This window comes from Taurulus bubalis (assembly GCF_910589615.1).
Source record: "Taurulus bubalis genome assembly, chromosome: 17".
Classification (NCBI taxonomy): Eukaryota; Metazoa; Chordata; class Actinopteri; order Perciformes; family Cottidae; genus Taurulus; species Taurulus bubalis.
Window position 1 is genome coordinate 20,446,043 of NC_136605.1, and position 26,916 is coordinate 20,472,958.

Here is a 26,916-nt window from a genome sequence, read left to right on the forward strand (position 1 = left end):
GTGTACATATCAGTCTATATGTTACTGGTTAAGAGTAAATAAAGATAACACACAGCAAAAATGAAAAGGTTTCAGGTCCGCCTAGAAAAAAAATCACTTTCAGGATGATTATTTCTTTGAAATGATGCAGCTGTAAGGTCCAACTCTAACCCAAATTATAGCTCAATATGTGAACATTCTCTAACCCACATCATAGCTCAATTTGTGAACATTCACTAACCCAAATCATAGCTCAATATGTGAACATTCACTAACCCAAATCATAGCTCAATATGTGAACATTCTCTAACCCACATCATAGCTCAATATGTGAACATTCACTAACCCAAATCATAGCTGAATATGTGAACATTCTCTAACCCACATCATAGCTCAATATGTGAACATTCTCTAACCCAAATCATAGCTCAATATGTGAACATTCTCTAACCCAAATCATAACACAATATGTGAACATTCTCTCTGCAAAGGTTGACTTTGATAAAGTGAAGCAGAACAAAGTTAGAGAGGGTTTAGAACAGAGAACATTCAGGCGAGGTCTCCAACATTTGCATTGGGGCACATTTGTGACATTTGAATTTTCTCATCTACCAAACCATATATTTCACTTGTATATTACTTATGGTGTGCAATACCTCGAAATACAGCAGTTTTGCTATGATTTACAGTATTATAAAACAATCACTCAGTCTGCCCCCTCTAGGGGGGGATTGGTTTTGAACAATTAAGGTGTGAAAAGGGACTTCCAGCAGCTTATGCTTACCACTGCTGACTCAAGCAGAGAATACGGGAGCAGTAGGAGGGAGGAAGGCCTAATTATGTCAACACACTTGTGAGTAGAAATTATATTAAAAGGATTCAACGCTGTAGCAGTTTTTTCTTTGTATTTTTATTTAAAAGTTGTGTTAAATACAGATAGAAAGGTGAGTCGTCATGAAAAAAATGTACAACCATCACAAGTAACTGTTAAGAAAATGTAAAAATGTCCTCCGAAATATCCCATAAAGCGAACACAAGTGGGCCCAGTGCTGATAAAGGGAAACGTCACATGATATTTAGTAAGAACGGTATTTACACAGCAGTTGTTTTTTGTCGTTTGTTTTTTAGATATACACATTCAGTAGAAGGCACATCCAAGTCAAATGTGAGTGACCTCTGCTGGGTTCATGTTTGCAGTTTCTTCCCCTTTGCTCTCCCCATCTCTCTCTCTCTCTCACACTCACTCACACACACACACACACACACACACACACACACACACACACACACACACACACACACACACACACACACACACACAGTTCGCTATGAAAAGGGTAAAGTACCTGTTTCTTATTTAGAGTATATGTCCCACAGCCCAGGATTATCTAAGACTACATTACACCGTATTCCCCGTTTAGGTCCCCGGATACATTGCTTCCCGCCACAGGTCAGTACAGTTGATTATTAATCCCTCTCTCAGGAGGCCATTGACCAAACATCTAGAGTCTCTCATGGTCCAATAAAGCCGGACAAAAAGCTTCACCCGGTCGAGGTGGAGAGCTTCGTCCAGCCCACTTCCTCGTAGACGGCCGTGATGCTGCAGTAAAGCGTTGCGAAGAATTTGGTCCACGCCACGCCCACCTCCGGTGTTATGACTGCGGAAAACTCTTCTCCCAGGACCTCCAGTATCACGCCACTCAGGATCTGGACAACACGGCAAACACGCAGCATTTAGTTGGGACACTTTAAAGGTTCCATTTTGGGAAATATGCTGCAGCAAGTGGAAATGGACACCACTGTATTTCTCATTTCTTGACACTCCACGTATCAATTTCTACTCATTACATTCATATACAGTCTTTTCAAAATACACTTCCGTCTTTACGAAAAACTCAGTTAGGTTTAGGCCACAAAACTACTTATTTAGGTTTAGGAAACAATTGTTGTTTGGCGGCAAAGTGGCAAACCCAAACCCTGGGATTAAAGGGTCCATTGTTGTTTGTGGCCTGACGTTGTGAAGCATGGAGTTTGTCCGAGGCATCTTGGATTACAGCCGCCGCCATCTTGTTTTTGTGTGCAACCAGTGAATGGAAGTGGCCATATTTGGATTGAGGAGGAGTGATGCAGAGAGACGCGTCTACGGTTCTGGTAGCATCAGCGACCTGTCAATCACAGTAAGCCCCGCCCTAAATCATCCCCTGCTTTATGGTCTGTTTGACTCTAAATTACCATAATTTACTAAATGAACATCATGCTGTATTGAAGAAGACTTGAAACTAGAGATTGAGACATAAACTCATGTTTACAATGTTTGCTGAGGGAATAAATCAAGAGAAAAATCGAATCATTTTTTCATAGACTTCTATACAATAAAGCTTTTTGCAAGGAGTCGCCGCCCCCTGCTGGCAAGTAGAAAGAATGCACATTTTGAGACACTTCTGCATTGGCTTCATGGTCAGAACCGGAGGTTGCCGCTTGAAAACATCACACAACTGCACATCTGCTTCTGCAGTTTATGTTTTATGTCTTTCGGTTTATATTACATGTTTAGTTTCTGCCTTTTCACTCACCTTAAAGTACACGGGGTCCACCTTGTGTCGCAGCGCGTGCGCCTTGCCCACCAGCTGGAGCACCGAGGCCACCTTGTCCGAGTTGTCCAGGCTCTCCACCAGCGTGTTGAGGGCGTTCATCACCCTGCGAGCGTGCTTCTTGAGCTGGCCGCTCCTCTCCAGCTCCTCCGGCTCCTCGATGTGCTTGAACTGGCTGAAGAACTGCTTGGATGAGGGGAAGTTCACGAACAGCCTGCGAAAGGGATGGAGAGTAAACAAGAGATATGAGCAGCTGCTGCGAAGCTCGGCTAATCTCATCGCCCCACAGCCGGAACCAGCTCGATCCTGCAAAACCACGTTTTCTTTTTCTCCAGGTGGCAAGATACCATGAACACATATCAGCACTGACGTGAGAGGGCTCCATATTGTCCCTTTAGATGTTTGCTTTAAACTAGATGGTACAAAGGGGAAACATTCAGCTGTAGAGAAAACATGACAGAGCACTTCCAGGTGATTATATAATAAAATGCATAGGTAAGTTTTCTTTAGTTACTCTCATTTCACATTATAGAAATACATCTTTGCAGCATCAGATAAAAAGGTTGATCCAGCTCTAAAAGTGTCTTTGTTTCATATCTGTTTGTCTTTTCCCGATGTATTGTCTGTAAAAAATCACATCTTTTGCACTTTTTGAAAACAAGTAAAGGATGTTTTATGTGTGTAATTTAAATGTAAATGTCTGTCTGTCTTAAATTAGAAGAAGAATCCATAATGTATTACCTATCCAGATATCTATGTCTATATTTATTTCACTCCCTCACTCCAAGCATATCTTGTAACAGAAACCATCATCTTTTTCTTTTTTTCTTTTGGCATAAATGTTGCATTATTTTTGGTTCAAGGTCCCGGTCTAATATTCCTTCGCTCGCCCTGCTATTTCAAAGACCTTCTTCTTGGTTTATATCCCTGTTTGACCTCAAGAAGTATCACAGAGAATTAGAAAAGACAAACCTAAAAACACCCCCTCCCACAGTCTGGGAAGAGGGCCAATGCATCTGGTTGCTGACCTGCCGACACGTCTCCCACTGTTTCTGCAGCAGCTAACGCACAAAGAAGCAAACATTCCTCGGGTAGCTCTGAAACATATAACTGGACATAAGTTCCACGTTTGAACCTGAGTGTCTGAGAGAGGAGGAGACTTGTTATTCTAGTTTCAGCGCTCCGGTGTTGAAGCTCTCTCTCTTGTAATTGCATTGCTGTGGTTGCATATAAATAGCCTCATTAGTATTTCATATGATCATTGGAGCCTTAATTCTTCCTTATCTGTTTCCTTGAAGACAAACTGAAGAGCTGAATCCAGAGACGGCATCCTAATATGATACTTTGGATCTTTGACCCTGAAGCTTTTTCATTTAAAGGATCACAGGAGAGTGGCAGAGATTAGTTTCTGCCGCTGGAAGGTGGATTTACCACAGTCATGCTTATCAATTAACATTCCTCACATTCCTGTGGGTCGTAGGGTTAGTTTCCACATGTAACATAAATCGAAGAGGAGCAGGATACGGATTTGTTAAAATGATCTGACTGATGGGTCCGTACAAGTTGCGCCCTGCTTTTTTAATTTTTGCTCACCTCCTTGTCAACTTTCCCCTCCTGCAATCAAAGGAGATTAGAAAGGCGGGATGTGTCACGAGGGGAATCTCGTCACAGGCGAAAGACGCTCCCCCTCGCAGATGGTTGTGATTTTAAAGAGTCTCGGTGGAGTGTTTGAATGACCTCCTATGGTGATGGATTGTTGTGACAAGACTCCCTCGATAGCAGAGGAAAGAGTCCGGCTGCAAGTGATGAAGACGTGTTGCTTCAGGTTGCCCAAACTTCTATAAAGACATTCAAAGCATGAGTTGGGAGGAAGCCCTTTGAGTGCCAAAGATGTCCGATTGATGGATTGCCATGTTTAACCTTTAGCTTCATGATTTGATGAAGAGGATCAGGAGAAAAAAGGGGAGTTGAGGTGAGGTGAGAGTGTCACATGCAAAAAAACATGGGCTCCTTTGGGCAGATTGGAAACTTCTAAAGGCAGTGAGATCACCGGGTTTAAATTGATGTATCTTTGCAGTTTTTTGTGGCGGCAGAAAAGCATCAATGGACCTTTTGGCTCCAGCAGGTGTTGTTTTCTTACAGAGGAGGAAGGAGACTAAAGGCTATTTTGACCTTGTCAGTGGTGAACTAATTACAGTTGTGGGGAACGAGGAGAACTCATGAAAAGTACCCTCCATGTTTCCATCCGGGTCTCAGAGGCCGGCAGGTCCAGGAGGGTATTCCAGATGTAGCTCTTCGTAACCCTGAGGCGTTCCCAGTCCAGACTAGATCTACAATCCCTCCAGGGGGTTCTGGGTCTACCCCTGGGAACTCTTACCAGTCGGGCATACCCAGAAAACCTCTGAAGGGAGGAATCCAGGAGCCAGATGTGGAAGCACCTCAGCTGACCCCCTTTTCGACTCAGCTCTGAGCTCCCTCCTCCTATCTCTGTAGGTTCGTATCCACGATCGCATTCTTTGGACCAGTAAATCAAGAGCTTTGCCGGATTATCCCCTCCATAGGACAACCTAACGCCCTGCATTGCCTATTGAGGCCGCACCCCAAACCACAAGAACAACCCCGGAGGGAGAACCTCTCACTCCATGTCCTCTGGGGGTCTCCAACCCAAAACCACTCGCTGCGCCTTACTTTTATCATCAACTCAGACATTTTCTCATTGATGAGAATGTTTTACTCTTGCTTTACTTGCTTTCTTTGCTCTTGTGTCTGTTGTTTTGGGTTACTTGCCTTGAAAGACACAAACGAGGCCCAACATGATGGGAATGAATTTGTGTGCTGACCACCTCACCATGTGTCACATGCAACCGCCGATCAAGCCTCTCCCTTTTAATTTCACCCTAATTACACCACGATATGATTTCAAGCTTCATACTGGAGGATTAAAGCAAAGAAAAATAGAAATACCTGACTAGTATGGCCACCCCAACGTCATCGCAGTTCTGGTAGACCTTTGCCCAGGAGTCCTGGATCATCAGCCTCTCCTTGTCGGTCAGGGGGCTCGGCCGCTCCAGGGGGTCGCCCTCGCCCTGCATCCGCTCCATCTGGAAACACCGTTGTGCAAAGCTGAGCACGTGCAGAAGGCAAGATGAATACTATATTTCTATCTCTTTTCTTGTCTCTTTCTTGGCGAAAAAAGCAAAATGTCTCCCCCCACACACACACCCCTGTTTCTTCTTCTTGTTCCCCCCTAGTGAGAATCTTTGCTCTCCACCTCTGAATCTCTGCTGAGCGTGAATGTGAGTGAAGAACCAGGCTGCAAAAACACAAGAAACACACGCAGCGAATGAGGAGGAGCCTCCGTACTCTCTCTTTTACACTCCCTCCCTCTCTCTCTCCCTCTCCCTCCACCTCACCTTTGTAAGTGGCGATTGATGAAAACATGATGAGATGGGAAACAAATCCCTCATCAGAGAGTCAGATGTGTAATGCATGCGATGGGCGAGCGCGGATGTAACATAAGATTATGATGTTGAAATGAGACAAAGGAGCACACTGACCTTTTACCTCCATTGTTACCGTTCCAGGAGATTAAACTGTAATATTGAATTTCTCACAAAACCCAAATTAAACAGCGTTTACGTCCATCAGAATTAGGGCAGGCGTCTATTTGTTGTTCTTTGTTCTGACAGGATTCAGATTACATGAGCGTGTTCTCGGCCCATTTTTCATTCCTTTATCCTGTTCATCGTTTTTTTAAGCACTTTTTCATATTCGTACACGTCATCCACCCACTTGAGAACAGCTGAAAACTTGAGAATGTTCTTATTAAGCGCTTGGTAGTGAGGTGATCGGGTCAGTTGCCAAGAATTTGGGCGTTGACCGTCAAAAAAGAGCAAAACAAGACATCAGATGTTTAAAGAAATGCTCAGATTGAGGTCATATTTGGTGTCAGACTGGGGTCATAATGAAGGGACACGTGTGAAACATTGACAGAGTCCTTGAGAGTGTACTATTAACAATCAAGTTAAGAGAGAGCGAGGGAAACGGTGCTTAAGTTATAGACACAGGTCATATTTCTGGGATTGTCTCAGATATCTCCGGAGCGCTCAATTAAAAACAGTGACATCAGAGTTTGTGAATGTGTGTCCTGCGTGTGATTATCAAACTCATCTTGCAGGGATCGGGTCGTCGGGGTCAGATTAGGTTGTTGTGGAATCGGGGAAAAAAAAGGAGGTTTCTTGGTCAATGATTGTAGATCAACACCGGTTTATGATCCCACAGAAAGTATCTGAAACATTTGGCAATGTCCATATTTACTCCTCCTGTCTCCTCCCATGCGAGAACATTCAGGCTAGTTTTTGATAAGAATGAGGTTGTACCTTTAACCCTCTCACTCTTCTCCAAAGCAACGATTGGATTATGTTACTATTATGTTGTTACACTAGGAGACACAACTCTACTAGTAGATCCAGGGCTAATGGACAGTGCCATCTAGTGGACAGTTGGAGTAGAACTGCTTTTCAGGCGCTGTCAAAATGTAATATTTAGTATGTAATAATTACGTATCTGTGAGAAAGCCCTTTCTGTCAAAAACTGAAGGCAAAAATTATGCAAATAACTTTGTATTTGTAGTATTGTCTCATGATTATCTTGATCATCATTGACATTTTAGATTTCTTTAAAGTGAGATAGTAATGACTGTATGTGTGAACTTGATGATGTAAACAATACTCCCCAATTTTTTTTTGTTATATCTAGATTATAATTTACTTCTAATCCTGTTTGGAAGTTATTAGTTTAAAAAATAATCTATATATGTCTATGTAAAAGCATTTATTAAGTCATGAAAACGAAGCAGGTATTGCTAAGAGTAGCACACACTGTCCCTTAAACAAGGGAACTTTAGCCTACAAAATGAACTCTAGCTGTTACTCTTGTCAATCCTAAAATATTATAACTAAATAAATATGTATTATTCATTTATTTACCTTTATGTTGACCAAATAAGTCAATTGAGAACCAGTTTTTCCTTTACAATGATGACCTGGCCAAAAAAGCAGCAAGGAAGTTGATAAACACGATAAAATAAAACATAGATACATCTCAAACAATCTCATACAAAGACTACAACATCACAATGTGTACAAAAAATAAAACATATGTCATTGCTCTATATGCATATTTTAAACAATGTTTTATTGACCACTAATAAGCAGTTTTGTCTCTTTGTTTCTACCGATTTCTACCAATATCTGCATTTCTAGAACGATCTACGTGAGTCATGTGACGATCAGGCGGTTTGTTTACCGACGCGACTCTGTTTTTTTACGGCTCTGCTCTGATTCGATTCGATCGCGTTCTCGCCGTGACGTAGAGTGTAGAGGGGGGCGTGGCTCTGCTTAAACAGGAAGTATGACGTAACCTTTATTTTGGTGAAGAAGAAAAAAATAAAACGAAGCCGAGGCAGCGGTGACGGGAAAAATGGAGCAAAACGTTGAGGATTACAAGGTATTCCCAAATTGTACAAGGCGTCGCTGTCCGAATTAAAAACGTGTGACAACTGACAACTTTCCTTCCTCGCGACTGCGACATTTTGGGGGAAGCTCCTCGAGCTATATGTCGTTGTTAGCTTATTGTTTATACTTCAAGCTAGCTTGTCGGCTCTGTTGTCACCTGACGGGATAGAAAGCTAGTTTATCTATAACCAGATAAACCTGCCAGCAAAGGGAGTCAACACCGGGTCTTCGTAGTACAGTCTACCAACTGACAGACCTGTAGTCACGTGACATGCTTGTGTTTTCACTCTCGTTATGTGATTACCTGCCACTGGTGATTTATTTCGCAATGTAGGAGGAGGTTTATTCTTTGGTTTTGTGTCGTCAGTTACGTAAACATGTCCTGATTTCACAATTGCAATATTTAGACAGTAAATCAACTCCTGTTACACTGTTGTCTGTTTGGTTACATCTATTGTTTTGTCAGTTAATTTAATATTATTCTATTCTATTTTTTTAAACACATATTGTGCATTTTTATTTAATATTGCTGTACTTGTATGTATAAAGGCTGTAGCAAAACAATCTCTCCTTGCAGGATTAATAATGTAACTATCCATCTGTCTAAACATCACTAACACCATGGTAACACACATCTGTGTGGCCAGAGTCCATCCCAAAAAAAATATGTATTTTGATAATAAGTTGATTATTTCAGCTTCACAAATGTGAAGCTTTTCTATTTTTTCTTTTCTATTCTTTGTCATGCATGAAGGTGCACTTAATACATTTTGTTGATAAACAAGCAATTTGAAGCGTCATGATCAGCAGATTAATAGATGAAAAATAACCATCGTTTACCAAACATGACTGCAAACTGGCACGACCTAAAAAAAAATGAGTTGCTCTTCATTTAGGCTCACCTTTTATGATTTGTATTCTCGACATTGAATACCCGTTTTTTTGTCCTTCTTCTTCAGCTGATATTTGAGAAGGAGGGAGTTTACCTGCACACAAATGCCAAGAGGAGTAACCAGGACACCACCATCCCAGGGTTCATCCGCATTGTCGAGCGGGTAAGCTGAGTTGCTGCAGACACAAAGCGTGTAAATGTGAAATGTGTGTGTGTGTGAATGTGTGTAAAGAAACACTTTGTTAAGCGTGTGTTTGTTTCAGGCCGGCGTGCCAGCTTTAGAGTGGAGCCCGCTGGAGGATGAAGGCCGCAGCACCCCGGCTGTACTCTACACCAAAAAGGTCAGGAACCACCTGCTTGCTACAATTGATGTGTTTATTTATTTTTATATCTCTGATATAATTGCCGTCAAACCCGCTTTTTGACTTCTTAGGACGGAGAAGGAGGAGAGGAGGATACGAACTTTGACCCCGGCTATGAGCCGGACTGGGCCGTTATCAGCACTGTGAAGAAAGACCGAGATCAGGCCCCCGTCAAAGACTCAGGTGCCTCATTTTTTCTTTTTTAAACGCCTCTGTTGCTTTTGTTTCCAACGGTTTAAATTAAAGAAAAAAAGGCAGCGTCAAACTAAACGTCGGCCATTTCTCCCCGCAGGTCAGTGGTCGTTCTCGCTGCCGCTCTCAGAGTTGTACTCCCTCCGGAGGGCTCGGTTCTCCCTGGGGCGAAACTTCCTGGTGCTGACGAGTCGAGGCGGCCACCCGCTGCCCGCTCTGCACTTCCACAGAGGAGGAACCAGGGAGCTGTTTCGGGCCCTGCAGCGTTACATCATGCTGGACCAGTAAGTCCCACCCCGAGTACCAGCCGCTCCTGTTCCTGTCGTTGCTGTAAACACACGTCTTTGTTTGCTCGTCACATGACCGTGAAAGACGTCACGTGGTTTCCTGTTGTCGCCACCAGGTCTCCGGTCGACGGGCGGCTCTTCATCGCCTACCCTCACCAGTCGGGCGCTCTCTCTCAGTCCTTCGAAAAGCTGCATCTCCTCGATGACGGAGGCTCCGATCTTGTTTCGGTGATTCACTTAAAAAAAATAAAAATTGCATCATAAATGTATGTATTGCTAAGCTTGACGATCAATATCAATGATTCACTGATCAAAGTCTGTCCTGGTCCAGAGATTCATCCAGGACCCGTACGCCACCACGTTTGGAGGATTCTCCAAAGTCACCAATTTCTTCAAAGCCGCCCTTCGACCTCCGGGGAGCCCCGCCCACTTCCGAACTGCTCAGGATCCCAGTTTTCCCCACCAGTCCGACGAAGAGCCCGGCTTCGAACTCATTAACTGTGTAAGAGAAGGAAACAACAACAACGAAAAGAGCAATTTGGAGCACCCGGTCGTGTCTTACAGCTTGTTGTGACGTTAAGTGTCAAGAGGACCAATGGTTGCGTCTTGTCGTTCCATTCAGGGCGTCGAGCTCGGTCCCAGACCGGACGTGACCCGGGGGCAGCCTCTGGACAAATGGGACGAGTTCCTGGACCCAGAGGGGCGAGTGAAGAACCCGGAGAAGATCAAAGAGCTCATATTCAGAGGGGTGAGGCAGTAAACACAGTGGCAGTGTGTCTCCTATGTGGGAGGACACAGTGTTTACTCTTCCAATCTTCCATCCGCCTGATGTGTGTGCGTGTGCGTGTGTGTGTGTGTGTGGTTTCTCTTCTTGTCCGTCGCAGGGTGTCGCACCGTCCCTTAGGAAGGAAGTGTGGAAGTTCCTCCTGGGCTTTTATCCGTGGAACAGCACTGCCAAGGAAAGAGAGGTCATCCTGCGGGTCAAGACGTGAGCGTTGTTATTCCTGCTTATTACTAATGCTAGCAACACTTTTTAATGGTTTGATTAATAGTTTCACATTTTGAGAAAAACAGTCACAAACCACACATAAAACTGTGTCGTCAAACAATATATAATGTGTGAATCAGAGAACTTTAGAGGTGTCTTTAGGTGTATTTTGTTACTTTTGGGCAGAGCCAGTGTAGCTTTTCCTCCTGCTTGTAGTTGAGCTAACTGAGCTAACCAGCTGCTGTAGCATCGCATAGCATAATCATATTTATCGTACAGAGAGAGAGACTCAATCTAATAAAGATCATGAATGTTTTTGCCTGAGTTGAGGCATTCTCTCCTGATCTCATTTTGGTGTAACGTGATCAAAACTGGTTTTTAGTCTTCAGACGGTAAACATGTCTCAGTTCTCTTATTTGGCCAAAAGCTGCTTCTGTTTCTGCTACACTTTTTTCTTGTAAATTTCCACCAGGACAGGATGACATACAATCTTTTAGTCTGTGATTATGAACCTTTTGATTTATGACACATTATCCATAGATATGATCTGGTGCGGTGGACATTAGTCTTTTTTAAAAAATCCTTTCAAATGGTTGTGACGCCTTTTCTCTGTCTGCAGGGACGAGTACTTCAGAATGAAGGTGCAGTGGAAGTCGGTTAGTGAGGAGCAGGAGATGAGGAACTCCCTCCTCAGAGGATACAGAAGCTTGATAGGTCAGCCCCGCTGTCCGTCACCAAACACAAGACCTGTTCATGGAATCGGTTGTTGTTTGAAACTGTCTTTGTTCTCTTCAGAGAGAGACGTCAGCAGGACGGACCGACACAACACGTTCTTCTCCGGGAACGACAATCCAGGACTGACTCTGCTGCACGATGTGCTGATGACGTACTGCATGTACAACTTTGATCTGGGTATGTGATTCAGCTCTCAAACAGCACCGACACAGAGGGCAACGTATCAGGAAGTAACCGGAAAAATGCAGGTCTTACATAATATGTACATGAGCAGATAATAATTAAATAATATTATTATTCATTATAATATTATTATTATTATTATTATAATTAATAATTATAAAAAATGTAATATGTACTTGAGCAGATAATAATTAAATAAACAGATAATTAAATGAGCAGATAATAATTAAATAATACTAATTCCTATTTAATTTATTTTATTTAATTTATTTAATTATCTTTTTTTAATTTAATTTTTAAGTTAATTTATTTATCTTTGTTTATTTTTGTTTTTATTTTCTTCTTTATTTTCTTTTTTCTTTCATTTATTTGTTTATTTATTATAAATGTTTTACTGGAACAAGGGCAATGTATGTCTTCAGTCATTATTGGTCAGACTTTGTGTTTAGTAATCTTCATAATGATTCATTATGATTTTTTTTCACAAAAGGAAATGCAACAAGATTAAAAAAAGATGGACTAGAATTAGATACAGATTAATATTCTCACCTTCTTTGTGGTTTAACTGAGTTTACAGTTAATTAAAGGAATGTTTAGGATGATCGTTGATGCAGAAACGTCCATGTGACCTCGACACCTGCGCTTCCACCTGTGCAGGTTACGTCCAGGGGATGAGCGACCTCCTGTCTCCGCTCCTCTTCGTCACCCAGAACGAGGTGGAGTCCTTCTGGTGTCTGACGGGCTTCATGGAGCTGGTGGTTAGTAGAAGAAACTAGTCTAATTGTTGGTGTTACTTCCTCTACTTCCATTGTGCAGGAACAGCAGACCGAATAGACCATTTGCATAATGGTAATTAAATGTATGCAATGACTTAGCAAAGTCTTTTCCCCTCCGCAGCACCAGAACTTTGAAGAGTCCCAGGAGGCCATGAAGAAGCAGCTCCTCCAGCTCAGCATCCTGCTGAAGGCTCTGGACCCGGAGCTGTGCGACTTCCTGGGTCAGTCAGCTGACGCGCTCTTCTATCAACTCTTGATGCATCTTAAATATTAGATATCAAATTTGACAAACGGGGGCAGCCGGTGTGACAATTTGACACAGAGACACTTTGATCTCTTTCGGTTTGCTGTTTCCTTTTTCCTCCATCAAGAGCTGGAACAACGTTTTCAGAACTTGCGGTGGACGGGTTTTTTTCGGGTCGCTAAATCAGAAAAGTGAAAACTTCTTTCTTCTGTCCGTCAGACTCTCAGGACAGCGGCTCTCTGTGCTTCTGTTTCCGCTGGCTGCTCATCTGGTTCAAGAGAGAGTTCTCCTTCGAGGACATCCTCATCATGTGGGAGGTGAGTGCAAATATATATATATATATATATATATATATATATATATATATATATATATATATATATATATATATATATATGATGCTAAAGGACAGTCAGGCACCTTCTCAATGCTTCAGTGCTTCATATTAAGGTGTGAGAAATGGAGAACACACTGAACTAGTTTCTGTGAGCACTAAACTTTTCTAATGTAAATAATGTGATCCCTTTGAGACACTGTATTTTCAACCTAAAGGCCGTCAGTTCTTTTAAAGATCAACAAAATTCATACCTAGATATTTCCTCTGTTGATCCTTTTTTATCGAGAATTAAATTACCATGATCAAAACATACAATGAAGGTTAAGAAAAAAATTCAGTTTGCTTCATTTTTAGAGTCTGGACATATTTGGGTTATGTAACTCTTAAAAAGCTCTACGAACCTTGTGTTAAAACATACATTTTTTTATGTATTGAGGTGTCTTTCTCGATTTTAAAAAGGTTTGTTGTGAAAATCGTGTAACTATTGAAAAACAATAAATAGTGTAAAAGTGTTCTTTACCTAGTAACATGTTCCTCTTTTCTCCTCAGGTCCATTGGTCTCGTCTGCCGTGCGATAACTTCCACCTGCTGATCGCCTGTTCGATCCTGGTGTCCCAGAGAGGCGAGCTCATCGGCTCGGACCACGACTTCAACACTATTCTGAAGGTGAGCGCCGAGTTTGTGTGTTTATTTGTGCGTGAGACCGGAGCCGAGCCGCTTTGTCTGTATATCTCAACCCTGTGCAGCACATCAACGAGCTCACCATGAAGCTGGACCTGCAGAGCGTCCTGCGAGGAGCGGAGGCCATCTACCTGCAGCTGACCCAGTGCAAGGTGAGACCCGGCCTATACGATATATTTAAAGCTGAATCTCAGCGTCCCAGAAGCTGTTTACTGATCCCTGACCTCCCGCCCCCCCTCTGCTCTGCCCTCCACCAGGAGCTTCCCCTGAAGGTGCAGCAGGTCCTGGGTCTCTACGTCCCGTCCAGCTCCGAGGAGGACAGCCCGGACTCCCAGAGCAGCGAGACCCGCCGCCTCCTGGACGCGCCGCAGGCCGGAGCCTCTTCTTCCTCTTCTTCTTCTTCTTCTTCTTCTTCTTCTTCTTCTTCTCACACGGCACGCGTTCCCACCTACCCTTAACTCTGCAGGTCAGCCGGGGGAACTGACACACACGGACGATCTTTATATAAATACGGAAATCAAATCTATATATCTCTCTATATATATATATATAGACTGTATATGATGGAGTGAAATGGAATGAAGAATGTTGTTGCTGTTTGTCGGAGGCAGGGGGCGCTGTTGAGGCTCTTTTCTTTTATGAATGTTATAGAAAGACTATCCTTTTCTTTCTGTGTGTGTCTTGTTTCTCCTCTTCCTCCTCCTCCTCCTCCTCTACCTCCTCTACATTATATTTAACAGCCTGTCACATGTGATGCATTGTGCTTTCCGTGCGTTTTTGTTTTTTTTGCGTCCGCCTCGCCGCCGTTCCTTCCTCCAAGTGAAGAAGATGAAGGAAACCTTGTTAGTGCGACGCCATCCCAGCTCTGTGCACAGCTGACTGCATGCCTTATGGGTTTCACACCTGTGTTTTTAATCCTTGTAATTATCTACATGATGTCATAACGTTTTCATCCGCTGATTCTTTCCAAATAAATGGTTGAATTTGAAGAGGCGCGACATTTTCTCTAACCGGTCTGCAGATCTACTTGAATGTGTTTATTTACAAGTAGCACAGACTCATTTAGACTCATTGATATCAATAAAATATGATAAAATATTACAAAGACAGCCTCCAAAATGATCATAACATGAAATTGACAGCTTTTTTTTAGCACAAATGTAACATTATGACGTTCTTAGGGAAGCGTTTCAGACTGCTTTAGTTTTAGTGAGGTGTACCTAATAAACTGGCAGCTGAGTTTGTATTGCAAGTCTCTGCATGGATGAAAAACTCATCAAGAAAATAAATTAAAAAACACCACAAAAGTCAAGAAATGACTACAAAATCATAAAAATTCAAATAAATCGTCCAAAACTGCACAAAATGTATAGAGAACACAACAAGAAAACATTTTTTTTTTTTTTTTAAATTGAGCAGAAAAATACACGTAAAACACAAGAAACTGACTTTAAAACTCAAAGACAAGCAGCAGCGGACATTTCATGACTGGTCCCTCATTAAAATCTCTTTGATTTTGATTTTAATATGATCCAATATTGTTTAACTGTTAATACAGTGCATGGACTCACTTAAAATGTTGTGATGTTGTGTGTAAAAATGTAAATTAGTTAAGTTCATGCAGGCAGACATTGCCAAATATTAGTTTCTGTTCAATGTAAATGAAAGATGTGAATCTGTCTAACGTTTCGGTGTTTAAGTTCCAGACAGAACTGACAGAAATGGTTCCAATCCCACGAGTTAAGACGTGTTGTCAACACGTGTTTCAAGTCGGATGTGTAATGTACATACAGTGTAATTTAAGAAAGAAAAAACGCCCCAGGCTTTTTAGATTAATAACAGATCAAACTCAGAAAGTGAGTTATCTGAGTGTAACAGTAGCTGTTTGCTTAAGTGGTGTCTTAACTCTGGACTGGTTAAGCTCCGCCCCCTGGCCTCCTCCCCCTGCGGCCAGCAGGTGTCTGTGTGAGGTGAATGGAGCCTCTGTTCTCCACTGTCCCGGGAAAATGAGCTGGAAAATGAGGGGCGGGGAGCCACGCCCCCTTTCTCAGGCCCTCTTTCGGCTCTCCGCTTGTCCCCGTCCCCCTGCTTGAATACAGCTGCGACGTATGAATTTAGCAGGGTGCTTAAACAGGCCGCCGATCTGCCACCCGGCTCTCCCTCCCTCCTCCCCTCCGTCCAGCCCCGAGCTGACCTCCAGGGGGCAACTCCCTCAGCCCCTCATTCACACTCAATCTGCTTTCAGCCCCTTTATTAGTGCGTGGCCTTGTCGACAGCTTTACACCGTATTCTCTCTCTGATGCCGCGATGGACTGCGTGTTAGAGGATTAGGGTGTTAGGGTCTCTTCATGTTGTCATTAGAAGTGGATGATGCCCTCTTAAGCTTTAAAAACCACCAGTGGGACGCTTTCAATATCTGGAGGGGAGTTTCCTTGTGGTCCGGTTGTTCTTTTAGTCTTGAGTTGTCTCTTACGTTCAGGGTCTTACGCTCATGGAATTTTAAAACTGTTATTTTCAGGCCTGGAAAAGTCCTTGAAAATAAAAATAAAACCCCAAAAGTTTAGTAAAAGTCATGTAAATGTGTTATATTCATGTGTTCATGTCGTTCATTTACGCTGAGTTTGAAATAATGAATATGCTTTTAAAAGAAAGACACTCAGAATATAAGCAGGCATCTATATAAATGTTTATTTTTGTAATCAACATTACATGTCTCTCGTTAATTTGAGTCATTTAAGGTTTACTGTATGCTTTGGAATTCTCATTATTAATTTAAATACTACATTTACTCACTTTTTCATGTTTACACCCAGATTTCACAACATGTTTCGTCATGGAAATTTGGTTTAAAGTCATGAAAAAGTCAAAAATGTGTATGAACCCTGTACTTTGCTTAGATTGAATTTAAACAGGTATTCAGATGGGATTCAAATTTGTTTCCTCATGTTTTTATCTGCAGAAGAGGGTTCATCCTCACACCGGTAGCTGGCAGATTATCGGTGAGCGTTCTTGCAGGTAAACATAGTTCACACTGTAAAACTTTCCTTTCCTTGTCACTGCCACCTTAAAGAGTCGGAGCTGCTTCCTTTGGGCCCAAAACACTCATTTGTGCAATAAAATCCCTTCATTTGCACGTCAACTATTTATTTTTTCCCCCCGTTTTGTTTTTCTTATTGGCTCAAATTAACTGTTTTTATTTCAATTTGTATTTATTTTTCGTTTTGGAGCTGCAAGCCACATTTCCCACGCAGGACAATGAAGACGTAAAGTCAATATCCGCACACATGAACGTCCAATCAGAGCGCGCCGCCTCAGAAGGTCGTCAGGTGGCGCTCTTCTTGTGTCAGACGTGTTGAACCCGGGTGGTTTTATTTAAATGCAGGAATTCCAGCTATGCATCAGAAAGTGAGCCCATATGGCAGCATGCTGTTCAGCATCACAACCCTTTTATTGTTATATAATCATGCTTTTAGGGGGATTTTCTATAGTTTTTGTTAATGTTCTTTTTCTTTCCTTTATATGTAACAGCTCACGGTTACTTGCATGTATTTACGTCTGCAGCGGTGGAATGTCTCTATTTCCAAAAGGACACATTTTAGCTATTTTTATTGTTTCCTGACACTTTAAACTTCTACTTTGCTAAACTTCAGAGAGAAATATACACTCTATACTGCACGTGTTACTAAAATACGACGGGCTGATATCGATTGAACACTTCAAGTTAGCAGTGACAATAATCCAATAATGTAATAAATAAGTATTACACTCGTCTGCATCAGGAAAACCTTTTATTTTCGACTTTTTTTTTTTTTTTTTTGCTAATTGAATATAATATAATTCCTTTATTGTCTTTTCTCAAAGTATAACGACATTAAAGAGCAATCCTGACGATGCACACACATAAATAAGAAATAAAATAGGTAATGTGTAAATAGAAAGTAAGGTAATTGAGTTTCTAGATATGATAATACTTTATATTCAAGACTCCTCCTTGTAATGCAGTATCTGAATGGATGTGTGATCAAATCTAAAAGATGCAGTCCTATAAAATGACGTCTGAGTTAAAACAAAGTAACTTCATTAAGTGAATTCTACTAAATACCGTAAACACGTTGTACTCAAACACCACTTAGAAATGAAATGTATTCATTTTCGTCACAAACGGCCACCAGCTCCGCGCTGAATAGAATGAATAATTGATGCTCGGCTGAAATCAAGTCGTCCATTTAACTCCCGTTTGAAACGCGAGCGGCTTGAAGCCCTTAATGTGTGAAGAGCCTGTAATGACTGTCACTGCAATCCGTTCTCTGCATGGTGAGGGCATTGTGACCAGCAGAGGAGTCCCAGGGGAGTGTGTGAAAAGCGTGTCTGCCTACCCGTCAGTGTGTGTGTGTGTGTGTGTGTGTGTGTGTGTGTGTGTGTGTGTGTGTGTGTGTGTGTGTGTGTGTGTGTGTGTGTGTGCAGCAGCAGGCAGAAGGCCAGGGGCCGATGTCTGACACTGATTTGTAAAGGCAGACAATGCGGCTCACTGACCTGCCGGCTGCACTGTCTGTTGCTCATTCCTCCTCCTCCTCCTCCTCCTCCTCCTCCTCCTCCTCCTCCTCCTCTTCCTCCTCCTCCTCCTCGCGGGGCAGCAGGTTGCTCTGACAATGAGTAAACCTCTCAAGAGCCAAGAGTCTGATGGACACATTCATATTCTAACAAGTGTGACTCGTGCACACTTTTTTATTTGGCTTGTTTTTATTTATTTTTTTATTTTTAGGATCAGAATCTAATTTATCGCCACGTAGACGAGCAACACACATGTACAATAGGAAAGAAAAATACACATTACTTGTTTAAAAAATACAATTAGAAATTTCAAAAAATATATGTGTTCATCTTATATAATTTTTTTTCATAACATTTTTATTTCTTAATTATTTTTAATTGTTTTGTTCTATTTACCTTGATTTGACAAGACATATACATGTAGAAATAATACAAATAGAAATATTTAGAAATACAATTTAAAGTACAAAAAGTATGTATGTAAATTGTAACTATTCATCTTATATTAATATAATTGTTGTATTTGTTCCAAAACTCTCAGGCTTGTAGTTCCTTGAGGCAAAACTAAATCTGTGTTCATCCCCTCATCATTCATTTAGTTTATGAAAAGACAGAAAACCCTGAAAAAATATAATTTTATTAAGATGGAACCAACGGCGTTTGGGGCATTTGTGCTTACTTTTTAAAATGATGTTGATTAATTAATTAATGTTCTATATGTTGCCTCATTTCATGTTAAATAAATAATGAATACAATGAATAAAAATGTCAGCTCTGTTTACCTTCAATATTGGTGAAATATCTAAAAAAATGAACAAGATTTTGTACTTTTTTCAGAAATATTCCTATATTTTGTGAAAACTGAGAATTAAGTGTAAAAGTTTCACACAAGCACCAAATAAAACCACAAAAAAACTTAAAAATAACAAAATAAATTCACTTAAAAGAGATGACAGACTTCAACACATCAAATAAATTTCCTTCTGCGTCGGCAAAAGTACAAATACATATTCGATCAGAACTTCAAGCCTCTCCAGCGTGAAACGTCCTCCAGACTTGGACACTTCTCCTCTCGTGTCGCGTTGTAAACAAACACCCGCCTCCCTTTTGTCATCCATTCCCATTGTCACAGTCTGGATCTGACCTTTTCTCTTCCTCCCTTCTCTCTTTCACTGCCGGAGACAAGCTGTTGCTCCGTCCCCTGCGGGCCACTCCCTCACTTGTCTGCTCCTCTTTCCTCCCCCCCTCTCTCTCCCTTCCTTCTCCCTCTCCCCACCTGTTGAAGCAATTGTTGCACGGGCCACATTGTTGCCTTCTTATTATTTCATGGGACTCGCGGCGGTCCACGCCCCCTTTTTTTTTTACGCTCCTCTTCCTCTGTGCCACTCTCTCCCCTCCTCCTCCTCCTCCTCCTCCTCCTCCTCTCTCCATCCCTGCTGGGTATAAAAGTCAGAGCTGATAGTTGAGCGGTGACATTCATCTGAGCGCCACAGGAAACGCTTCACCCGGGATAAAAAAAAAAAGGGTTTCCGCTTCTGTTCACCTGCAAAACACGAAGGTGGCCGAGGGACACTATAGCTGCTGGGTTTTTCTTCTCCCCAATTTGGACGTAAAAAACAAGTTCACATTTCGCCCGGCCGGCTGTTTGCAGATGGACAGAAGCATGTCGGTGTCCCTGTGGTGCGAGGAGGCGGAGGAGGACCAGAGCCAGACCGAGACCAAGGCCGAGGCCCGGGGCCGGACCGAGGAGCCCTCGTCTCAGCTGCGAGCCGCCTGGGACCCCACGGTGTCCGGGCGCCGCGTGATCCAGAGGCTGCTCCACGTGGAGGAGCGGTACGCGCCCTCCGTGCTCTACATCACCCTCATCCAGCGGGAGCCGGAGCGCCGGGAGGAGCTCGCCAAGTGGGCCCTGGAGGTATGAGAGGTGTCTCCCCCCTGCTCCCAGAATCCTCCTGGAGGTCATCACCGCGGCTGTGATGCTGACCTCTCTCTCTCTCTCTCCTTCTCCAGGTGTGCTGTGAGTGCGGCTGCGACGAGGCCGTGTTTCCCCTGTCCGTCTCCCTGCTGGACCGCTTCCTGTCGGCGTCCTTGTCTCTGCCCGTCTCGCCCTACTGCCTCGCCGCCGGCTGCATCCTCATCGCCTCCAAGCTGGCGGAGTGCGACAACGTCACCGCCGACACGCTCTGCGCCGCGGCCGAGTACAGCTTCCATCCCTCCAACCTGCGGGTGAGCGGATGTTGACAACACATATCACACGTAATCACAACAAATCTATTCTCTCGTCACAATGTCAGCATCACAACACGTATCTTCCCTCCCGTCAGGAGATGGAGCGCGTCGTCCTCGCCACCGTCCGATGGGACACGGCCGCGGTGACCCCGCAGGACTTCCTCCCGCATTTCCTGGCCTCCGTGGAGCAGAGAGGAGACGGAGGAGGCCGCGGCGCCCCCGAGGAGGCGCTGCGCTCCACCCTGCGGCGGCACAGCGACACGCTGGCCGCCATGTGCGCCTGCGACTCCCGCTTCCTCGGGGCGCCGCCGTCGCTGGTCGCCGCGGCGTCCCTGAACTGTGCCCTGCGGGGTCTGGGCAACAAGGGCCCCGCCCAGCTGGAGGTGATTTGTGAGGCTCTGGCGGAGCTCTGTCAGACTGACCTGGTGAGTGCAAAACACCTGCAGAGTCTGAGGCGCTTCTCGGGCCTATTTATCTGATTACATCACATTTAGGGGTTATTCTGGATTGCAGGAGGAGAGAATCAGAATACCACATGTTCTAAAGTCATTGCATCTATGACACAATGATGTACTCTCTCTCTTTCTCTGTTGCATCCCAGGTGGTGCTGCAGTGCTACAGCGACATGATCGAATACGCGCTCCGCCAGCGGCTGAGCAGCGGCCTGCAGCAGAGCCCCATGCAGAAGGAGGAAGAGGAGGTGGAGGACGAAAGGCCCGGGACGCCTACAGACATGAGAGAGATTGATTTCTAAACACTGCATTGAAAGTGTGAATCAATCAAAAAAAACGTTCTTTAAAGTCCATCAGTCAAACTGATATACATTGATCGTGACCTCAAAATGCTCTGACACTTCTTGATATTTAAAAAAATGACTTTATTGAGTGACTGTTAATTTAAATGTAATCTTTATTTATTTGTGAATTTTGTTTAAGTTATCTGTTTTTGCATGTGCCATATTTTTATTATCTATTTCTGTTAATTTTATTGTAGGCTTAGATGTTATGTTTTTGTTCTAATATTTATACCTTTAATTTATTATTACGTGCAATTGTTGACTCTTTCTATGTTAATTTATTTCAACTTGCCATTACTTTGTGTTTGTGTGCCGAATTAAATATACAAAAGATCTATTTTTCAAAGCAATTAAACGTTTAAAACGTTTGTACTTATTTTGTGTCTCATTTCGTGTGTTAATTATCAATGGGGAAATGCTGCCTTCACTTACTATTCATCGAGTTGTACTTCTGAGCTCTAAGCTTACTTTTCTATTCATCTACTTGTAATGGGACATCATTACCTCCGGAAATGACGGATAGAAGAGCACATGTGTTTTCGGTGGAAAGTCTTCTGACTTATTACGGGATTTAGTACGAATGAAAATGTCCAAAAAATATGAAATAAACAATTCCAAGTATTTCCGACAGTACCTGAAGGCATCATATTGGACCAGTCCTGCATTTTCGTGACGTCTATTTTATCCGACGCAGATCAGATCGTGTTGTGATCATCGCATCAGGCTTATTACAGACAAACGGGCGGTAAGAGACGAGCAACTGATTGTATTTAGTGTTTATAACATATTTATGATTGTGCGTTGTAATATCGGCTGATTTTAAAGCAAGAATTGATATAAAATCGTGACATAGAGACAGCTAGAGGACGTTTTCTGTAGCTCCCCCGGCTAACTGTGGATACCAAGTACCTGTTCGCCTGTATCACCTTTTAAAATGACCTCATAAAGACGGTGTAATGTTTTAAATGGTGCAGAAACCAAACAATTCCCTCGTGCCACGTGTTTAATGCCACACCTAACGTCACAGGAAGATTGGGACCGCTCACCTCATCCGCATCCGTGTTGTTGTTTAAGCTAGTTTGTGGTTTTCTAGCTACATTAGCGACCCCTTATAATACGAATATCCTAATTAAACCATGTTGTTTATTCCAATAAGTACTGCTGGTGTCTTAAACTAAATGCGAGCTGTTAATTCAGCATAGCAGTGGCCTTGTATCCAGTAGTTAGTGATGACTAGAAACATATTGGGATAAAGTGTCTGCACCTTTAAATGAGTCTGACTGGTCATGTTGATAAAAATAAAACTTGCAGCTGTGAACCAAACGTGCTTCATTACTGCTCTGGTCAGAAAATATGATGTATTAAATATGCTCAAAAGCAGAATCAGACACAAATAGTTTTGTTTTATAGTTTGCATGTAAACACATTTAGTCATGATGGAGTGTAAGTTAAGATTTGGCCAAAATAAATGCATCTGGTTGAATTTTAGGCGAATGGATCATGATTTTTTTAAATTATTTTTTAATTGACAGGGTTCTTACGGTCATGGAAAACCTGGAAAAAAAGTCATGTAATCTTAAAACTGTTATTTCCAGGCCTGGAAAAGTCATGTAAATGTGTTATATTCATGTGTTCATGACGTTCATTTACGCTGAGTTTGAAATAATGAATATACTTTTAAAAGAAAGATATAAGCAGGCATGCATACAGGCATCTATATAAATGTTTATTCTTTTAATCAAACTATTGTCTCATTCATTTGTGTCATTTAAGGTTTACTGTATGCTTTGTATTCTCATTGTTAGTTTAAATACTACATTTACTCACTTTTTCATGTTTACACCCAGATTTCACAATGTTTGATCATGAAAATTTGGTTTAAAGTCATGGAAAAGCATCGGTCAAATTGTGTATGAACCCTGACTGGAAGAGAGAACTGACGGAAAGGACCGTTTTTATTCGTTGTTTACTTTGAAGGAGGATGAACCTCTCACCCGGCTGGCTGCTGCTCCTCTCCATCTCTGCCGGCGTCTGGTCGGTGCCCATCGACCGCAATGCCGACGCCCCGGAAGCTAAAGCGGAGGCGCCGGAGGAGAACGTGGTAACGGCCTCGAACGTCTCAGCCGTGCACTCAAGTTGAGATTCGGCTTGTCGTGATTAACTTTTCCGATCTCGCAGGACACCGGCCTCTACTACGACCGGTACCTCAGGGAGGTGATCGAGGTTTTGGAGACGGACCCTCACTTCAGAGAGAAGCTGCAAACGGCGAACACGGAGGACATCAAGGTCGGTGGCCATTCCTTCCCTCCTTCCCTTTTCTTTCTTTCTTTCTTTACGGTTCTGTTGTTCTCACCTGGATGTGTCGTGTTCCCCTCAGAACGGCCGGCTCAGCAAAGAGCTGGACCTGGTCGGTCACCACGTCAGGACGCGCCTGGACGAGCTGAAGCGGCAGGAGGTGTCTCGCCTCAGGATGCTGCTCAAGGCCAAACTGGACAGCACCAACACGCAGAGTGAGAGTTATGGTTCATTATGGATTCATGTTTATGGAGATTATTACTTAAGATTACATTTAAAGATCTCCTGTGGAAAATTGGATGGTTGCCGACGCATATAGACAACAAATACTAATGTTTAAGGTTATGTACTACAGCATACATTATGTTTTTTTACTTTACGAAACTTCATATGTTGATAGATCACTTATAAATAATAAATACACTATTTGATCCAACTGTTTTACCATTTAAAGCAATATATTTGCAGCTTTTTTCGGTTTTTACTTGAAAAAATATATAAAAAATGATCCTTTTTAGCTAATTAGCTGCTGAATCAGCATTGTGAGCAGAGATAAATAAAAAAATGGAGGTAGAAAAATGGAGGAAAAACCAACAAATGACACTTCCAACTGCTCCCTGTTAGCTGTTCATTTCGCCATAAACAGATGTGAAAATGGAGGCATTGTATATTAGATAGATAGATAGATAGATAGATAGATAGATAGATAGATAGATAGATAGATAGATACTTAGATACTTTATTAATCCCCAAGGGGAAATGTGTTGTCGTAGTAGTGCCTTACAACTTACAGATACAAATAAACACACAAGATAAAATATCAAAAAAAGCAACAGGGATGAAAGATATGTATAAAAAATAAAGTAAAATATATATATATTTATACACAATTAAAATAGAATACAAATAACTGGAATGAAATATATGTGCAGCTGCAGAGTATTAAAGAAAATGGGTGCATTTCTTTCCGTTATGCATATTGCGTAATATCCGTTCATGTGCACAGATGCGGAATTTCTTCCCGAGCGAAGCAGAAGTCGCAAAAGTGAAATGTTTCACTTTTGCGAAAAATATCCTCATGAATGCAAATTAGCTTGTTTTTATTGAGGGAGATGCGTTCAGTGTGCGTGGGACATAATGGAAGTCACGTGTGCTCGTTAACCGGCGCGTGTGTGTCTGCTTGTGAAAGGCCTGCAGATGGACCACGCCTCCCTGCTGAAGCAGTTCGAACATCTGGATCCACACAATCAAAACACGTTCGAGGCCAAAGACCTGGAGCTGCTGATCACGACGGTAAGAGAATAATTATTTTATTAATAATTATCTTTCAACCCCCGGAGAAATCAGTCCACGGTTTATATGTTCGCACCAGATTTAAATGGATGAATCCCCTCGCGGTCCTGCAGAATCATAATTACACCCATCAGCTGCAAGTACAGGTCAAAACAAGATGGCGGCAACATGTGTGTGCGTGTGCGTGTGCGTGTGTGTGTGTGTGTGTGTGTGCGTGTGCGTGTGTGTGTGCAGGCCACCAAGGACCTGGAGAACTACGACGCCGAGAGACACGAGGAGTTCAAGCGCTACGAGATGCTGAAGGAGCACGAGAGGCGCGAGTACCTGAAGGGTTTGGACCAGGAGAAGAGGGAGCGCGAGGAGAAGAGGATGCAGGAGCTGAAGGACAAACACCGGCAGCACCCCAAGGTCAACGCCCCGGTACGAAGGCACCCACCCACGCGCCCACCATGCTCTTTTTCTTCCTCCTCCTTTTACTTCCTCCTCCTTTTCTTCCTCATCCTCTTTTGTTTCTTCCTTGTCATTTTCCTCCTTTTCCTCCTTCTCTTCCTCTTCCTCCTCCTTTTTCTTGCCCCTCCTTGTCGTCTTTTCTTTCTCTTCCTCCTCCCTTTCTTCGTCTTTATCCTCCTCTTTCTTCCTCCTCCTTCCCCTCATCGTGCTCTTTTGTTCCTCTTCCTCCTCCTTTGCTTCCTCCTCGTCTTCTTTTCTTCTTCCTTCTCCTTTTCTTCCTCTTTATCCTCTTTTCTTCCTCCTTCTTGTCCTCTTTTCTTCCTCTTTATCCTCTTTTCTTCCTCCTTTTATTCCTCGTCCTCTTTTTTCTTCCTTTTCCTCCTTCGTTTCCTCACCTCCTTTTCCTCCTCTTCTTCCCCCTCATCGTGCTCTTTTCTTCCCTCTTCCTCCTCCTTTTCTTCCTCTTTATCCTCTTTTCTTCCTCCTTCTTGTCCTCTTTTCTTCCTCTTTATCCTCTTTTCTTCCTCCTTTTATTCCTCGTCCTCTTTTTTCTTCCTTTTCCTCCTTCGTTTCCTCACCTCCTCTTCCTCCTCTTCTTCCCCCTTCTCGTGCTCTTTTCTTCCCTCTTCCTCCTCCTTTGCTTCCTCTTCGTCTTCTTTTCTTCTTCCTTCTCCTTTTCTTCCTCATCCTCTTTTCTTCCTCCTTCTTGACCTCTTTTCTTCCTCTTTATCCTATTTTCTTCCTCTTTTTTTCTTCCTTGTCCTTTTCCCCCTTTTCACTTCCTCACCTCCTCATGTTTCTTGCCCCTCCTTGTCGTCTTTTCTTTCTCTTACTCCTCCCTTTCTTCCTCTTTATCCTCCTTTTTCTTCCTCCTCCTTCCCTTCATCGTGCTCTTTTCTTCCTCTTCCTTCTCATGCTCTTTTCTTCCTCTTCTTCTTCCTCCTCCTTTTCTTCCTCATCCTCTTTTCTTCCTCCTTCTTGTCCTCTTTATTCCTCTTTTCTTCCTCCTTTTCTTCCTCGTCCTCTTTTTTTCTTCCTCCTTTTCCTCCTTCGCTTCCTCACTTCCTCTTCCTCCTCCTTCCCCTCATCGTGCTCTTTTCTTCCTCTTCCTCATCGTGCTCTTTTCTTCCTCTTCTTCTTTTTCTCTTCCTTCTCCTTTTCTTCCTCCTTCTTGTCCTCTTTTCTTCTACTTTATCCTCTTTTCTTCCTCCTTTTCTTCCTCATCCTCTTTTTTTCTTCCTCCTTGTCCTTTACCTCCTCCTCCTCTTCCTCCTCCTTTTTCTTCCCCTTCCTTGTCGTCTTTTCTTTCTCTTAATCCTCCCTTTCTTCCTCTTCATCCTCCTCCATTTTCTTCCTCCTCCTTCCCCTCATCGTGATCTTTTCTTCCTCCTCGTGCTCTTTTCTTCCTCCTTTTTTTCTTCCTCCTTTACTTACATCCTCTTTTCTTCCTCCTTCTTCTTTTCTTCCTCCTTTACTTACATCCTCTTTTCTTCCTCCTTGTCTTCTTCTTCCTCCTTGTCCCTTTCCTCCTTTTCCTTT

General features: G+C 42.7%; 4 protein-coding genes across 4 annotated transcripts in view; 3 read left to right on the plus strand and 1 right to left on the minus strand.

Annotated features, from left to right (window-relative positions):
• Positions 1-910: 910 nt before the first annotated feature.
• Positions 911-5,671, minus strand: LOC306749384 (cytoglobin-1-like; the record flags this gene model as incomplete). Its single annotated transcript, XM_079232666.1, has 3 exons — positions 911-1,686; positions 2,553-2,784; positions 5,535-5,671. The coding sequence occupies 3 exons, from the start codon at positions 5,669-5,671 to the stop codon at positions 1,522-1,524; spliced, it is 534 nt and encodes a 177-aa protein (XP_079088792.1). The 3' UTR covers positions 911-1,521.
• A 2,340-nt stretch (positions 5,672-8,011) lies between these two features.
• On the plus strand, positions 8,012-14,752 carry tbc1d17 (TBC1 domain family, member 17). The gene is made up of 17 exons (XM_079232776.1): positions 8,012-8,078; positions 9,046-9,141; positions 9,242-9,319; positions 9,412-9,523; positions 9,633-9,816; positions 9,936-10,047; positions 10,151-10,321; positions 10,442-10,567; positions 10,704-10,807; positions 11,427-11,521; positions 11,603-11,719; positions 12,383-12,483; positions 12,623-12,722; positions 12,965-13,062; positions 13,632-13,748; positions 13,829-13,915; positions 14,021-14,752. Exons 1-17 carry the CDS (start codon positions 8,052-8,054, stop codon positions 14,219-14,221), a joined length of 1,926 nt encoding a protein of 641 aa, XP_079088902.1. The 5' UTR covers positions 8,012-8,051; the 3' UTR covers positions 14,222-14,752.
• Positions 14,753-16,695: 1,943 nt separating this feature from the next.
• ccndx (cyclin Dx) lies at positions 16,696-21,388 on the plus strand. The gene is made up of 5 exons (XM_079233736.1): positions 16,696-16,778; positions 19,966-20,229; positions 20,325-20,540; positions 20,639-20,968; positions 21,145-21,388. The coding sequence occupies exons 2-5, from the start codon at positions 19,966-19,968 to the stop codon at positions 21,295-21,297; spliced, it is 963 nt and encodes a 320-aa protein (XP_079089862.1). The 5' UTR covers positions 16,696-16,778; the 3' UTR covers positions 21,298-21,388.
• A 654-nt stretch (positions 21,389-22,042) lies between these two features.
• The window catches only part of nucb1 (nucleobindin 1), a 6,462-nt gene continuing 1,588 nt past the window's right edge, over positions 22,043-26,916 (plus strand). Inside the window, exons 1-6 of the mRNA XM_079232897.1 lie at positions 22,043-22,084; positions 23,317-23,440; positions 23,518-23,625; positions 23,717-23,849; positions 24,824-24,927; positions 25,162-25,347. Of these exons, the coding sequence (XP_079089023.1) occupies positions 23,321-23,440; positions 23,518-23,625; positions 23,717-23,849; positions 24,824-24,927; positions 25,162-25,347 (651 nt within the window). The 5' untranslated portion in view covers positions 22,043-22,084; positions 23,317-23,320. The remainder of the gene's footprint in view (positions 22,085-23,316; positions 23,441-23,517; positions 23,626-23,716; positions 23,850-24,823; positions 24,928-25,161; positions 25,348-26,916) is intronic.